This window comes from Zootoca vivipara, chromosome 17, assembly GCF_963506605.1.
Source record: "Zootoca vivipara chromosome 17, rZooViv1.1, whole genome shotgun sequence".
Lineage (NCBI taxonomy): Eukaryota > Metazoa > Chordata > Lepidosauria > Squamata > Lacertidae > Zootoca > Zootoca vivipara.
The window spans coordinates 5507376-5524590 of NC_083292.1; the positions used below are offsets into that span (position 1 = coordinate 5507376).

General features: G+C 47.3%; 1 protein-coding gene across 1 annotated transcript in view; it reads left to right on the plus strand.

Annotated features, from left to right (window-relative positions):
* Positions 1-17215, plus strand: part of TMEM132B (transmembrane protein 132B) — a 380819-nt gene that overhangs the window by 96580 nt on the left and 267024 nt on the right. The window contains exon 2 of the mRNA XM_035099220.2: positions 9936-10842. Coding sequence (XP_034955111.1) covers positions 9936-10842 — 907 coding nt within the window. The remainder of the gene's footprint in view (positions 1-9935; positions 10843-17215) is intronic.

Sequence of the window (17215 nt, forward strand, 5' to 3'; positions counted from 1 at the left end):
TTGTATTGATTTGTATTGATATGGATTGATTGGGGGGGGCAGCTGCCTCTCTACCCCTCTTGGCTACGCCCATGGTTTGAACAATATGTGGACTCAATATGAACTCAGTTCCCCACTGATTTCAGTTAGAGAATGCCCAGCAATTGGGCAAGCAAGCAAAAGCAAGCTAGGCTGTCGTCATCGTCATCGTCCTCTCCTCCTCCTCCTTCCTAGTGCTGGCTATAGAAGAAGTGTACGAACAAGAGATCTGGTTGGCAGTGCTGCTTCCCACGTAGTGACACGTGACAGGGCCTTCTCAGTAGTGGCTCCTGGTCTGTGTAGAATCACCTCCCCTCTGAGGTGTATCTTGCACTGACACTGTACCCTTTGTGATAACTGGTCCAGCCATACATTCTTTTCCCCCGGACCTTTGCTTGGTCCTTTCTCCTCCTTTGTTGCTGTGTGCCGCCCTCTTCTTCTTCTTTTTTTGACATTTTAATAATTATTTTTATTAAAGATTTTCTTAGGTTACAAAGGTAGTGCAATGTCTCATTTTTTTTCCATGCATCATTTTTACACATCAATTTTACTTGTTGAGACATTATGAGGAAGGGGGGGAAAGAGGTAGGTGGGATGGGGAGTTGGGTGTGGTGGATTGCCGATGTTTCTGTTTTTCTTGATATGTGTAGGGGTTCGGCGTCAGCGTCGTTTGTGCAGGTTCTCTGTTGTTTGTTCGTGTTTCTTTGTTGGTGAGAGAGGTCAGGATTTGTCTTAGAATGTGGTTGTTCATTTATGGTTGGCTGTGATGATCCTTAATTTCTTGCGTGAGTGGGGAGGGTGTTTTGATCAAGTTAGCCATATTGATTTGTATGCTGACGGTAAGTTTTTGTCATTGTCCTGTTGGGCTGTATAAGTGATGAAGGGGAACCATACTGGGGTGAAGGTGTCTTCTTCTGTTTGTCCCCGTGTCAGTTTCAGCTTACTGGTTAGTTTTTCTAGCAGGGCTGTTTCCCATACAACTTGGTACCATTGGTCCAAGCCCACTCCCGATAGGTCCCTCCAGTGCCTGGCTATGATGTTTCTAGTTGCTGACAACAGATGGATTATAAGTTCTTTATGATTTGCGTGAGCGTTGTTATCTTGAAAGATATTTAGTAAAACCAATTCTGGGGTAATTTCTAGCACTTGCTTAGTTATCTTTGATCATTGGTGTTTCATGGTTTCATTTTATGATTTAAAGGGAACTTGCACCTGCTTTCTATTGGAATATTTTTGTAAGTCACTCTCATTTGGTGAATGGGGGCAGGCTATAGGGACACATAATAAATACATGTAATAAATAACAGGGGTGGGGAAACCTGTGGCCCTCCTCACATTGATGGACTCCCACTACCCCCTGCCAGAATAGTTTGGAATGATGGGAGTTGCAGTCCAGGACATCTGTAGAGCCACATGGTCCCCACCCCGGAGCAAGAGGTGCACACCCCCTTGCAAGAGAGGGGATGGTAGCACCAAGCACCACCCTGTTTCCAATTTTTTAAAAAAAGATTTTTATTCAATTTTCCAAATAAACAAACAACACACAAACAAAAACAACACAAAACACAATTTCAATCTTTCTTATATCTCCTCATCTCAGCTCCATTCGCTCTGCCGAGCTGTGACTTCCCTCCCTCCCGCCATTCGGCTTTATTGATCACTCTTGTCACGCAGTTCATTTTTACCCACATTTTAACTCTGTTCATAGGATTCATCTCAGTCCCGCAAGTTGTCTTTAAACTCCTACAGTTCTTCTCCATATAGTCAATGAATTTACTCCATTCCCTTTGGTACTTTTGTCTCTCCTTGGTCTCAGATTCCGTAGGTCAACTTTGCTAATTCTGCATAGTCTATCATTTTCGTCTGCCACTCCTCAATCGTCGGTATCTCCTATACTTTCCATTTTTGGGCTACTAAACTCCTAGCAGCGGTTGTGGCATACATAAATAATCTCTGATCACTTTTTGCTCTTTCCTCTCCCATTAATCCCAATAGAAAGGCCTTGGGTTTTTTGGGAAAAGTATACCTAAACATCTTTTTCAACTCATTGTTTCCCAAAATCTTTTGACTTTCTCACGTGTCCACCACATATGATAAAGTTCTCCATCTTTTTCTTGACATTTCCAGCATGTTTTACTACCCATTCTATAAGGTAAAGGGACCCCTGACCATTAGGTCCAGTCGTGACCGACTCTGGGGTTGCGCGCTCATCTCACATTATTGGCCGAGGGAGCCGGCGTATAGCTTCCAGGTCATGTGGCCAGCATGACAAAGCTGCTTCTGGCAAACCAGAGCAGCACATGGAAACGCCGTTTACCTTCCCGCTGTAGCGGTTCCTATTTATCTACTTGCATTTTGACGTGCTTTCGAACTGCTAGGTTGGCAGGAGCTGGGACCAAGCAACGGGAGCTCACCCCGTCACAGGGATTCGAACCGCCGACCTTCTGATCAGCAAGCCCTAGGCTCAGTGGTTTAACCACAGCGCCACCTGGGTCCCCATTCTATACATTTTAGACCCATTCTATACATTTTAGCTAATTTTACTGGTGTTAAATACCATCTATACATCATTTTTATTACATTTTCTTTCAGAGCGGTACCTGCAGTAAATCTCATCGTTTCATTCCACGGTTTCAACCACGCATCGTATTCAATATTATGCCCCAAATCTTTTGCCCATGCATCACCCTGTTTCCAGGGGCGAAACCCCCCTCCCAGCCGTTAACTTGCTACAACACATAAAGACTAGATTTCTTCTCTGGTTCCATCTGTATGTTTTTACTGCTACTGCTGTGACGTGGTGTGTGTGTGTGTAGAAGATACCGACAAAATATCTAAGGGCACGGATGGGACTTTCATGCATTTTTCATCACCACTTGAGCATCGGCAAAGATAAGCAGGCAGAACTGAGAACAAAACTTCAGCAAATGGAAGGGGGGGGGGACACTCTGAACCCCCCATGGTAGCAGACACCGTGTTTCCAAGCTGTGTGCCGTGGAGCATAGCAGATCCTTTGTTTAAGCTATTTTACAGATCAGTTGCTGGTGATGCTATTATTATAATTACCACAATTACTAAATTCATTATTATTATTATATTTATTTATATCCCATCTTTCTCGCAGAGCCAGGACTCAAGGTAGCTTACAAAAATTGAAGCAAACACAGATAAAGCACAGGAAGCTAAAAACATGAAAGATAATAGTTAAAAAGTAATTAAAATACAATGGAATGGAAACAATTTAAGCCCCAAATCTATTAAAATACACATAGTAAATATAGCACAGCACTATTAAAAGGCCCGTCCTTAACAGCAGTCAGTTCCCCCAAGCCTGCTGGAATAAGACAGCCTTCACTTGCTGGTGGAAGGACAGCAAGGAGGGAGCCTGTCTAGCCTCTCTGGGAAGGGAGTCGCAAAGTCTAGGAGCCACCACTGAAAAGGCTCTTTCTCACATCCCCACCAAATGTGACTGTGAGTGTGGCAGGACTGGGAGAAAGTTGGCTCATAGGGTGGAGGGAGATAATCATCGGGCCCACTGAGTCCAACAGGTTGCCTATTCCTGGTCCAATGCATGTTCTGAAATCTTCTGCCCCACCTCTGGATTTGGCTGTGGTTGCCCACATCTGTGGTTTGACTCCTCTTATTCTTCAGCAGAAGTTCCACCAAGATTTGAGCAAGGAGTGTGGCGCGCCAATTAGCTGCCTGCGTGCCAGTGAGGATAGATATTTGTTTATTTGTTTAATTTTATCCAAGGCCTTTGAGGCAGCCTTCAAGCCATGAAAGCTATGTAGAGCCTCCATGTTCAAGTTGCACGCAAGAAATGAACTAGGAGAATTGTTGTCTTTTACATCCTGTTCATGGGTTTCTTGGATTGTAGCTGTTTGGACTTTTTTGACTGACCCAGCAGGGTAGAGTCTATGTTTTTAATAATTGGAGGGGACATCAGGGTTTGTCCTCTGTGGTGGTACAGTCTGTGTTGGTACAGTCTTATCACACAGCCAAAACTGTGGCTGGAGGGACAATTTTTTTTGGGGGGGGGGAGCTAGAAGCCTCCTCCCTTGACATGAATTATTTCACACACGACATAATTTTGAGTGGAGCATGATACCATCTCTTCCTAGTGCGAGGTCTTAAGGTGGTAGAGTCCTGTGGGAGGCTTGTCTCACATCAAGGAAAAGATGTGCAAATCAAGCTTCTGTTCTGAGAAGTGAATTCTTAAAGTTGCATTGAAAGTCAGCTCTTATTTCTTATCTGCACCTTTTAATGAACAGGAGCTGTCAAAACTCTGCTGACCCCATCTCTGTGTGGAAACCGAAATGTGGCTTGATTGTGGAAGGGCCATGGCTCGGTGGCCGAGCATCTGCTTTGCATGCAAAAGGTCCCAGGTTCAACCCCCAGCTTCCCCACGTAGGGCTGACCAAAGAGCCCTCTCTGGAACCCTGGAGAGTCAGTCCCCTTGGATAGTCAATGTAGACAATACTGAGTGGGATTTATCAATAGTCTGACGTGGTATAAGACAAGTTTTCTATTTCCTATGTATGTTCTTGGACATTTAAATAATCATATGTCAGTAGGGCTGCAATGTTTAGTGCAGGCTTCTCAAAACTGATATCTTCCAGATGCTGTTGGACTCCAACTCTCGTCAAGCGCAAATATAAGATGGGGGACATTTGGCTTGCCAGCATTGCATGTGAAATGGATCCAGAGCAGGCATAGGCAAACTCCGGCCCTCCAGATGTTTGGGACTACAATTCCCACCATCCCTGACCACTGGTCCTGTTAGCTAGGGATGATGGGAATTGTAGTCCAAAACATCTGGAGGGCTGGAGTTTGTTTACCTATGCCTGATCTAGAGGGTCTTAGTAGGCCACAAGCTTAACATGAGTTAACAGTTCCTTCAGTAGCACCTTAAAGACCAACTAAGTTTTTATTTTGGTATAAGCTTTCGTGTGCATGCACACTTCTTCAGATACCTGCACACGAAAGCTTATACCAAAATAAAAACTTAGTTGGTCTTTAAGGTGCTACTGAAGGATTTTTTTTATTTTACTTCGACCCAGACCAACATGGCTACCTACCTGTAACCATGAGTTAACAGTGTGATGCGGCAGCTTAAAAGCTAATGCTATTCAAGGCAACAGAAGACTAGTATGGAAATAATAGGGCCACTATTCTGCCTTGGTCAGACCACACCTGGAATACTGTGTTCAGTTCTGGGCACCACAATTTAAGAAGCATGTGGCCAAGCTGGAACATGTGCAGAGGAGGGTGACCAAGATGATCAAGGGTCTGAAAACCAAGCCTTAGGAGGAACGATTGAGGAAGCTGGGTATGTTAAGCCTGGCATGGAAGATGGATCAAGCTTGTTTACTCTTACTTTGGAGTATAGGACTAACATTCCAACTAAAAGCTAGGAAGAACTTTCTGACAGTAAGATCTGTTCGACAGCGGAATGGTCTCCCTCTGGAGGTTGTGGACTCTCCTTCCTTGGAGGTTTTAAAGCAGAAGTTGGATGGCTATCTGTCATGGATGCTTTAGCTGTGAACCCTGCATTGCAGGGGACTGGCATAGATGGCCCTTGGGGGTCCCTTCCAATTCTATGATTCTACGAGTCTAAGCCCAGCCAGCATGGGCAAAGGTGATGGGAATTGTAGTTTGGAGGGCTCCAGGTTGTGGAAAGCTGGTTTAGTAGATGATTTGGTTTGTTTGTTTGTTTTTAAAACAAACAATATTTTGATCAACTAAAATGTCTGAACCACTAGACATCAGATAATTGAAGATAATGCAAAGTTGGTGGTTTGCAGGCACCAGTTTCCTTGTTTGGTCTGTCTTGAATCTCCTTCAGATTAGTTTTAATTGCCTGAGCCTGAGCATTCCATATGTTTGTGCGGGGTGTGAAAGGCGATGCAGAACTAGCGAAGGGATCTGAGGAACCTAGAGAAGTAAGGAATGCAGAGGTGTGACAAGGGAAGGTTCAAGAAGGAAAGGCTGTAACAGTGAAGATGGGAGTCAGCTAGACCAGTGTTTCCCAACCTTGTGCCTCCAGATGTTTTTGGACTACAACTCCCATCACCCCTAGCTAGCAAGACCAGTGGTCAGGAATGATGGGAATTGTAGTCCAAAAACATCTGGAGGCACAAGGTTGGGAAACACTGAGCTAGACCAAATTTTAGGCTGATTTCCACACCTCAATTACAATATAATAGGGAACCTGCCAGATGCAATAAGCTCTTTCATTTCCCAAGTGGCAGACAAAAGCATTTCCTTTTACCTCCTTCTCACTCTCCTTTGATTCTTCTCAGCTTTCCTAGGCATCAAGTTCAGCTTCAGCTGGTGGAAACTTCCATTTTTCAGATTCTGCTGTGGTGTGTCGTTCCTTGTCAAGGGCCTCTATAAATAGCCACCTGGTAATGGAGTCTGCTGAAATGGCCCTCGCGTCTGGCAGAGGGACTTTGCAGACACATCCAGGTTGCTTTCTGAGATGGCTAATGTAACTAAGATGCAATTCAGCCAGTTGGGAAGGAGATCAGCAGGGAGGCGAAGGTACAAGAGAGACCCGTTGTAGTGTGGAGTTCAACATTTCAGCCACTCCATGCCATTCCATCTCCCAACAATAGCCCATCTGCCAGTTTAAACAATCATGGCTTCCTCTGAAACATCTGGGAACTGTAGTTTGTTAAGGGTGCTGAATGTTGTTAGGAGACCACTATTCCCCAGAAAGCTACAATTCCCAGAATTCCCTGGGAAGCCGGGTTGATTGCTAAACCATGCTGGGAATTGTAGCTCCATGAGGGGAGTAGAGTCTCCTAACAACTCTCAGCAATATTAATAAACTTCATTTCCAGAAGTGGTATGATACTGTTCTAAATGGTTATTTTTATTTTAAAAAAAACATTTCTAAACCGCTATTTCATAAAAAATATCAAAGCAGTATACAACAAAAGCACATAAAAACCGTACAATAAAAACCAGATAACAAGATAAGACACCAATTTAACCATTGTGGGAAGATGTATTCCTAGTTGCCTGCATAGGTCTGGAGGAATAGAAAATCTCTTCTGGCAGAGTATCCTCCAGGGTTTGGCCGATGACACTAAAGTTTCCATTTCTTGTTTTCAAATGAGCCTCATCAGTTTGGGGAACGACCAGTGACACGCTTCTGCAGATGATCTCAGTGACTGAGCTGAGATATAAAGGTGTAAGGGACCCCTGACCATTAGGTCCAGTCGCGGACGACTCTGGGGTTGTGGCGCTCATCTTGCTTTACTGGCCGAGGGAGCCGGCGTTCTGGTGAACCAGAGCAGCGCACGGAAATGCTGTTTACCTTCTCGCTGGAGCGGTACCTATTTATCTACTTGCACTTTGACGTGCTTTCGAACTGCTAGGTGGGCAGGAGCTGGGACTGAGCAACGGGAGCTCACCCCGTCGTGGGGATTCGAACTGCCGACCTTCTGTCCCGGGGACAGTCTACGGTATATCTAACAATCCAGGATAGCAGCGGGAAACGGCGCTGGAATAAGGGAGTTTCCCGCAAAAAAAGGGAGGGTTGACAGCTATGCCAGAAAGGCTTCCTCAGAGGACCCCAGTGATTAAGGTGGAGCTTAGTCAGGTGGCCCTTAAGGTATGTTGGACCCAAGTTTAGATTGTAGATCGTAGAATTGTAAAGTTGGAAGGGACAACGGGAGTCTTCTAGTCCAACCCCCTGCAATGCAGGGATCTTTTGCCGAATTTTGGGCTTGAACCCACAACCAGGGCCGGTGCTAGGGTTTTTTGTGCGCCCTAGGCGACATCACCTTCTGGCACCCCCCCGGCCAATCATATTTCAAACACAGGGCGCCGGCCCCCCAGGAGCGCCCCAGCGAGCGCAATGAGGTCTCCCCCCTCCCTGTACACCGCTAGATGGCCGGTGGGGCACAACCAGCCATCAAGCCCCATGGCTTTGCTGCCACTACCCCCACCTCAATTGGCGCACGCCCCCTCCCCAACCCTCCTTGACCTGCCCCCCTGCGGGAGGCTGGGCGCACCAGCATTGGCGCCGTTGCCGCCTCTGCCGCTCCTGGGCGGGCCACGAGCTGCCCACCTCACCTCCTGTCCTGTGCGGGGAGTCCTGAGGCAGCAGGACCAGGGCAGGCGGGGGTGGACAGGGGTGGGCAGGCACAAGGGTCTACAACCGGAGTGCTGGAAGGGCACGCAGAGTCCCGCGCCGCTCCAGCGCCATGCCCCTCATCCCCCGCTCGCTCTCCCGCCGTCGCCCCGAGGGGCGGCCAGTGCGGGAGGCAGGTGGCCCCAGAGGCAGAGAGGTGCGAAGGCGGCCCTGCCTGCCAGGTCCCTTCCCCAGCCCCAGGTGGGGTGACGCGGGTGGTGGGGGTGTGGTGCTCTCAGCCTCCGCGAGCGCCTGTTGCAGCCCAGAGCTTCCAGGCGCCGTGGCAGGTGCTCTCCTGCCTGCCTGCAGCCCTGGTGGCGCATTGTCATGCTCTTGCTCACCGTGCTGGCGGAGAGGGAAGGTGCTGCCGGAGCTCTTGCTCTCCCTTCTGGGCACGGCGGGCAGCGGGGGCTTGGGGCGGGCTGGCCAGCGCCCCCTCCATTTTGGCGCCCTAGGCAACTGCCTAGTTCGCCTTAATGGACATGCCGGCCCTGCCCACAACCCTGAGATTAAGAGTCTCATGCTCTACCAACTGAACTATCCTGGGGGTTAGGGCTTGTGAAGATGGCAGTCCCTGTTCCATATGCAGAATTCATCTGAACTAGCAGTTGAATCTTCTTTCCACCACTGCTGCTGAGGACAGCAGGCTAGCTTAGGAGGTGCAGTGAGCTGGCTAATTCAGGGGACTTGGGGAGAATGAGAGGGGAAACTGCTGTAAGGCCCCTAGCATCTGCTGCCTGAGGCAGCTGCCTCACTCTACCTATTGTAAGGGGCCAACCCTTCAAGAAAACGATGTATTGTTCCCAGAAGTGTAGAAACTGAGTTATAGAGGGTGAGTATGAGTAGGCTTTGATCAAAATGCAGAAGGGTTTAATTAAGATGTAGGTAATGTCAAGTGGCTGAAAATAAACAGAACAGCTTTTTATAAATAGAGAGGATGAGATCGGAGCCAGGATGACAGATCTCGTGAGTGATTTGGCACGGGAAGTTGAGGAATGCAGTTTTAATGACATAAAAATGAAAGCCTTTTTGAAAGGAGCCTGCAAATTTCACTTTTTGTTTTTTCACTGCTAAGTCTCTGCTGGCATTGCCTGAGTCATCCTTGCTAGTAACAGGTGCCATCAAAGTCTTAATTGTTTTGGGGTGGTGTCACAGTATTGCATGTCTACTCTCCCCAATAATGATGAGTATTAAATTGGCACCTTGAGGTTTTGAGGCAGACAGTTCCATGTTTGATCTTAATCTGTTGGTGGGCCTCTGTTTCTTCACAATATGCACGCTCCCTCCCTCTAGCTGGCTCTTTAACATTTCTGGTTCAAATTGTCCCGGTTTAGCATCAATTGGTGTTTCACTATCCAAGGCAGATTTTTTTTACTCCACTGGGAGTTTTGTTTCCTTTGTGTCTAAGAGCTACCATTAACTTTCTCAACAGGAACCTGTGTGTTTGTGTGTGTGTGTGTGTGTTTGTGTGTGTGTAAAATCCTAAGGGGGTGGAGATGTTACAGAAACCTCCCCCTCCAGAGCCCCCTTCTGCCCCATACTCTGGTTGGTTCTGGGGTTGGGGAGGTGGGGAAATGCAAATGAGTGAGAAATCAACACAGGGCCGCCATGTTGACCTAAAGTGCTATTTGGCCATAAGAAGCAACCTTCCCCAGTGTTCTTGAAATGTTCTACAATGCATGGCAGATAATTTGCTTTGAACAGGGGCTGAATGGGAATAATGAACAGGGCCTCTAAGTTACATTTCCCGCAATTTATTTTCTGTTGCTTGCAGTGGTGGAATGCCGAGGAGGTGTGGTAGACAGCATGCAACGATTCGCGAGCTTGCCGGTGTACCTCCCTGTGAGTTACCACATCTCCGACACCGACGTTTCCTTTTTCCTAAAAGAAACCAACCAGGATATCATGAGGAATGCTAGCTTGCAGTCTCGAGTGGAGTCTTTCCTTGTCCACAAAGCCACCAGCTTGCCGGTGTTAAATGTGACATATGGCCCATTTACTGTGGAGCAAGCGGTCCCTCCGAACCTCCTGCTGACATCCACTCTGTTCAGTTTTGCCAACGAGGTCGCTTTTAATTGGAAGCTAAGATCACGTGTTATCGACAGCTCCATATATCCCATCAGGCCCAAAGTCCAAGCTTTGTTCTACATAGCTGGCAGAGACTGGGAAGACTATGAGCCATCGGAGATCCTGCCCTGCGTGAGGATGATGGCCTTCCAGGAGGATAGAGTAGCTGTTGGCAGTTGTCGGTTGAAAGGCCAGCTGGGATTGTGCGTTGCAGAGCTGGAGTTCTCGCCGAGCTGGTTCAGCTCTGCATTTACGTCTCTGCCGCCACCATTGGCCCCAGAGTATCAACCGATGGCGGACTCTTTGGAAGGGATCACCGTGGAGCTTTTCTATTGGGTGTATGCAGAGGAAGGGGAATGCTCTTCAGAGGACCAGAAAACCGAAAGCTTTCATCATTTGGAAGGGCAAGAGGAAGCACAGGTGCCTTTGGCATCAATGGAGAGGATTGGCAGTGTTATTCTTTACCAAACACAAGACCGGCTAAAGAAGTCTCTGCTGAACCTTGACGAAAACCTTGTGCTCTCTTTACCGCTCAGTCCTGTCAAGGAAGGTGACCTTGTCATGTTTCACGTATCCCTTGCCAGTGGGTCTCTAGCAGATCAGTTTACACTAAGGTAAGTGTTGTGGTTTTTAAGAATGCTTTTCTCCCCTCCAAAGATATGTATGTGCTGTCATAAATCAACAGAGCAGAAGCCACTTGGGTTGGCTGGCTCACCCTTTGTACCATCAAACACAGAGCTGGCTGTTGAGCCCTAATTCATTTCTGCAGCCAAATCCAGGTGTATTACACGCTGGACGGAGAAGACTCTGCTTCTGCTGTAGGTTTTTAGCACAGTGTCTTCCTCATCTCCCTGAAAGCTAACTGTGGATGTGTATGCACACAGGGGTTCACATAGATCATGATGGCGAACCTATGACACGCGTGTCAGACGTGACACGCAGAGCCCTCACAGCTGGCACGCACCCCATCGGCCCATTCACACTGTTGTTGTTGTCGTCCCCCCCCCATTTGTTCTCCTGCTCCTCCTCACACTACAGCTTGTCTCCACCCGGATCCTTTGTTGTTGTTGTTGCTGTTGCTGGTAGCCAGAGATTGGTTTTTTAACCCTTTCTGTGCTGTTTTTTCTGGCGCTTTGGCAGACTATGATTGGGTTTAACAGCATTCTTTTTTAACCTGTTCTGTACTGGGGTTTGGTTTTTTTTGCACTTTGGCAGACTATGTCGGTGCTGCGTGTTAGTTCCAGTGAAGGTATTATTCATCATTTATTTCTGTTCTCTTCCCCCCCAAAAGTGCAGCAGCTTTGGGGCATCCCCCCCAAAAAGCAAAGCAACTTTTGTACCCCCCCAAAAAACCTCCAAAACTTTGGTCAGTAGCTCCCCCCAAAACCTCAACAACTCTGGGCACTTTGTGATAAATAAGGGTTTTTTGGTTTGGTTAGGTTAAATACAGTTATATTTAATACAGTTATATTTGGTTAAATACAGTTTTCGGTTTATTAAATACAGTTATATGTTACAATTATACATTTTTGTTATTTAAACTATAAATATCGCAAAATTATGGTTTCTCTCTCTCGATGTGACACACCACCTGGGTTATGCTCAGTTATTGGGTGAATTTTGACACACTAAGCTCAAAATGTTGCCCATCACTGACATAGATAGACTGTATGCCGAATTCATGGAGGAGAAGACTGCTGAGGGTTACTGACCATGACGGCTGTGCTCTGCCTCCATAGCTGGAGGCAGCGATGCTTCTGAATACCAGTTGCTGGAAGACACAGGAGGGGAGAGGGCCCACAGTGCTCAGGTCCTACCTTGCAGGTTTCCTACTCACAGGCACCTGTGAGAGCAGGAAGCGTGATCCAGCAAGCTGTCCTTATGCTCTTGCAGGTTCTGCACCCCCGTTTTAAAGCTTACATGGCTGCCCATTATTTACCGAGCTAAATTCAAGGTGTTGGTTCTGGTGCACAAAGCCCTACACAGCTTGCGACCAGGATGCCTTGAAATGTCTCACCCCTTGTATATAGTATCGATCACTGCACTCTGCAGAAGAGGGCCTCCTGCAGGTACCAGCTTCCCGGAGGTCTGTCCTTATGATACAGGAATTGGGCTTTTAAGTATGGTGGCATTGGCCATTTGGAAGCCCCTCCCATTGCACATCAGATAGATGCTGCCTCTGTTATCTTTTCAGAACCTAGAATCATAGAATCATAGAGTTGGAAGAGACCACAAGGGCCATCCAGTCCAACCCCCTGCCAAGCAGGAAACACCATCAAAGCATTCTTGACATATGCCTGTCAAGCCTCTGCTTAAAGACCTCCAAAGAAGGAGACTCCACCACACTTCTTGGCAGCAAATTCCACTGTCAAACAGCTCTTACTGTCAGGAAGTTCTTCCTAATGTTTAGGTGGAATCTTCTTTCTTGTAGTTTGAATCCATTGCTCCGTGTCCGCTTCTCTGGAGCAGCAGAAAACAACCTTTCTCCCTCTTCTATATGACATCCTTTAATATATTTGAACATGGCTATCATATCACCACTTAACCTTCTCTTCTCCAAGCTAAACATACCCAGCTCCCTAAGCCGTTCCTCATAAGGCATTGTTTCCAGGCCTTTGACCTGTCAAAGGCATCTCTCTTCCAACAAGCCTTTTAAGTTGAGATACTAGCCATGACAGCTGTGCTTTTCTGCCTTCACAGTTGGGGGCTGCACTGCTTCTGACCATCTTTGCTGGAACCTGTAGGAGGGGAGAAACTTTCTCTTGTGCTCTCTTTGTGGCCTTCCCTCTGAGGCATCTGGTTGGCCACTGTGGGAACAGGATGCTGGCCAAGATGGGCCACTGGCCTGATGCAGCAGGACTTCTTATGTTCGTATAAGATCTTTACCCCAGTCTGTATCTACATTGTACTTGAAATTGGGGTTTTTTTGGTATATAATAATATAATTTTATAAGAATAATAATTAATTATTTGTACCCTGCCCATCTGACTGGGCTGCCCCAACCACAATTGTTTTTATATATGGAATCATCTTAATTGTTTTTTATGGGTGATGGTTTTTACTCTGGAATCACTTCTGAGATATTTTATGGGAAGTGATTCATAAATGGAGTCTCATGAACAAATAAAGCACAGAGACCAGCCGCAACAGCAGTGTGGATAGTACTGCAGATACTCTCCTATGGCTAAGTTAATTAACACCTGCACTAACGAGACAGGGAACCACTATTGTGATTCAGGCCAGATATCTTTATTTCCTCATCAAGGAATGTGCCAAGCACCAAGCATTCTGAACCTGAGAACATTTTAATTTTCCTAAAGAAAATCCAGCCTGTATCATTTACATCGTCTTCTTCGTCTTCTTCTTTTTGCTGTACCCTTAACTGTCAGCATCTCAGATCAGAGCTGTGTAATCTCAGAAAGAAGCTGGAGCTCAACTTCTGGGGAATAAAAGGGCGAGAGGTAATTGGAAAGTGTTGCATGCTGAGAAGAGCGTTAAGACACCAGAAAAGGGAAGGAGTTATAACTGGCAACTTCAAGAGAGACATGCTGTGCCTACTTTTAACATGGATCTCAAAAGGCAGCAAGAGCGATGGAATTTTATTTATTTCATCCTTGGATCATCTCTCCACTGGAAGAGGAGACCAAGGGAATGTACAGTTAAACACCCCCCCCAAAAGAATATATTATTATCAGAGGTGTACCCAACCTCTGCTAGGGGAGCAGGCCCAGAGGGATGCAACCCGCCCACCGCCCCCCCCCCCTAGAAATCTGTCTCTAGTTATCTGTGTAAGGTCCTAAGTTTAGACAAGAGCTGGGAGCTGGCCAGTTGGAGAAATGGCAAAGTGGCATGGTGGTAGAGTGCTGGAGACTGTGGGTATGTGTGTATGGTATATGGTGACACACTGGCACTATTGCAGTGAGAAAGTGTGTTTTTCAGGGGTGTGTGCTGATATACCTCCCTGCCAAGGGTGCAAGAGACCCTGGGTATGGCTGTAATTATTATTGTCATTATGTTAAGCTCATACGAACAATAAGAATTGTCCATCAGTCCCAATTCAGGCCCATCTGAAGAATACATTTAAAGCTGTATCATATAAATCAAAACAACCATGGCTTCCCCCAAAGAATTCCTCTCCCAGAGCTACACTTTCCAAAGTTTCCTGGGAAGGAGAATTTATTGTTAAACCACTCTTGAAACCGTAGCTCTTTGTGGAGAATAGGGGTCTCCTAACAACTCTCAGCGCATCCACATTTAAAGAGCTCCTATACCACTGAAACAGCCATGGCTTCCCCCAAGGAATCCTGGGAACTGTAGTTTGTAAAGGGTGTGGAGAGTTCTTGGGAGACCCTCCACTACTCCCTTCACAGAGCTGCAGTTCTTGGAGTGTTTTAATAACCAATCCCTCTTCCCAGGGAATTGTAGCTCTGCTAGGGTAAGGTTACCAGACGTCCCCGTTTCCCGGGGACAGTCCCTGGATTTATGCATCAGTCCCCATACAAAATCCACTGAAGTTGAAAGGTGTCCCTGGATTCATTGAAAGAAATATGGTAACCTTATGCTAGGGGAATAAAGGTAAAGGGACCCCTGGCCATTAGGTCCAGTCGTGACCGACTCTGGGGTTGCGTGCTCATCTCGCATTATTGGCTGAGGGAGCCGGCGTATAGCTTCTAGGTCATGTGGCCAGCATGACAAAGCCGCTTCTGGCAAACCAGAGCAGCACATGGAAATGCCGTTTACCTTCCTGCTGGAGCGGTTCCTATTTATCTACTTGCATTTTGACGTGCTTTCGAACTGCTAGGTTGGCAGGAGCTGGGACCAAGCAACGGGAGCTCACCCCGTCACAGGGATTTGAACCGCCGACATTCTGATCAGCTAGCCCTAGGCTCAGTGGTTTAACAACAGCACCACCTGGGTCCCTCATGCTAGGGGAATAGGGGTCTCCTAATATCTCCTAACATATGTGACAGACTGGATTAGATAATTTTTTTGGGGGGGGGGGCAGGAGACCAGGGTCCTGTGTGACAGCTGCCAATGCTCATCTCCAAGTAAGATTTCATGATGATGTTTTCTCTGTCTAGTAAGGCTTGCAGTCAAGCCTTTTCCTTATGCTACAGTTTAATTGCCATCCATTTTATCCTCTGCTCTCTGCTCTAGCCCCTCCAAGGAAATGGAGCCTAGGGCTTGCATCAGGCACTGGACACCCACTAGCCAAGGCTCGCATTCTGCAGGGAGCCCACTGCTGATCCCTGGGGCTTCCTATTCCTGTACCTTGCGGACACTCTCTCTTCACTTCCTCTCTCCAAGCAGGCAAGCACTGTGGCAAGAGTGAGGAGGCAGAGCAGTGCCCTTCACTTGCCTTGTGCCTCCCTGCTATGGCCAGCTGTGTGTTTGGGCCTGGAAAAGGCAAACGAATGAGTAGTGGGGACAATGTGTTTGGAACTGACCACTGACCACTGACCCCATGTGGTGAGCCACATTACTGCGGCTCCTCATTTAAGAGTCAGGAGCTGCTGCCCACTGCCCCGTGTGGTAAGCCTGTGGCATTACAGCTTCTCAGGGAAAGAACTTATGTGTCCCTGGCTCTCCTGGCCAAGAAGGAGTATAAGAGGGCTTTTGGGGGCAGTGTCCCCTGTCTCGTTTGGCCCCCAATTTGTCCCGTATTTGAGGTTATAAAAATAAAAACCAGCATTTGTGCGCTCAACCAAACTTGCTTGTCTTGTGCTCAACCAAAACTTCCCCGAAGGCGGATGAGATTGCTGCCCTTTGCCAAGAGGCCTTTGGACTGGGTGGGCTATGGCTCTGGATAACTAAGCACCCTCCACAAGGTTTTTAAATGTCACGCAGTCTTCTAGGGGGAATTTATTCACCGCTCACTTTACACATTTAGCACAGAATTACACAACAGGAAATAAAGATCACGGCAGCTCCGACATCTAATTTATACAAGTTTCCTCACGGGTTCTCCTTATTTTTTCAGTCGATTAGTAATGTCCATAAAGACCCAGGAGGTGTTTTATATATAGAATTTTTCTGTCTTTCAATCAGATATATATGCAGGAGTATGTTTGCCTTGGGAGATAGGGTATTCTTTCCCCCCTACTTTCCCAAGTATAACTGATTGTTTTTAATCATGTCTGTGTGTCAGCAGAGTGTAATGTGTTCCATTTCAGGCAACACAGGGTTATAGATCAAAATGGCATTCAGTTTTCTCTCTCACTCTGGTGCAAATAGCCACAATCTACATATTTGTATAGGGGCTCATTTTGCCCCATTTTGCAGCGTTGCCTTGAAGGTCAGGGCTGTAGTCAGTGCATAGGTCCCAACTCTATGGGTCCATGGTCCCTTTGCCCCCACCCTAAAATATTGAGGGGGTTGCCCCCATACTTTATTCAGGTTGGCATTTTCCTCCCTCCCTCCTTCCCTCGGGAGGCCACCTCCCCCACAACCTAGCACTGCCCTCTTTTCCTGGCTTGCCTCCTGGTTTTTCAGTGTCATTTCCAAGCACCCACCTGCCTCCCTTCTTACAAGAAATCCAGGGCTGGTACTGACTGCAAGACACCTTCCTCCTCCTCAGTGCCAATGTTGCCCCTGTAGAACTCAAAAGGGAGGGAGAGAGATACAAAGTGAGAAGCCTTTTGCACTGTCTGTCCTTGGCTCTGGCTTCAGCTATGGTAGGCCTCCCTACCTTCCACCCTGCCAGTTCCAATGGGCACTGCACCATACCTGCCAAGTCCCGGACTGCAGAATCCGGGACCGGCAGCCGTGTGACACCGGAAGTTGCGCAGATGCAACTTCCGGTGTTGCTTTGCCCATCTGTGGGCACCAAAAATGGCCGCCGCCAACACCGGAAGTCGCGTCTACGCACTTCCGACCGGACATGCGTAGATGTGACTTTCTAAGCCGCCGGCGGCCATTTTCGGTGCCCATAGATGGGCAAGGGAGAATAATGGGAGACGAAGAGATACGGGGACCGCCGGGAAATG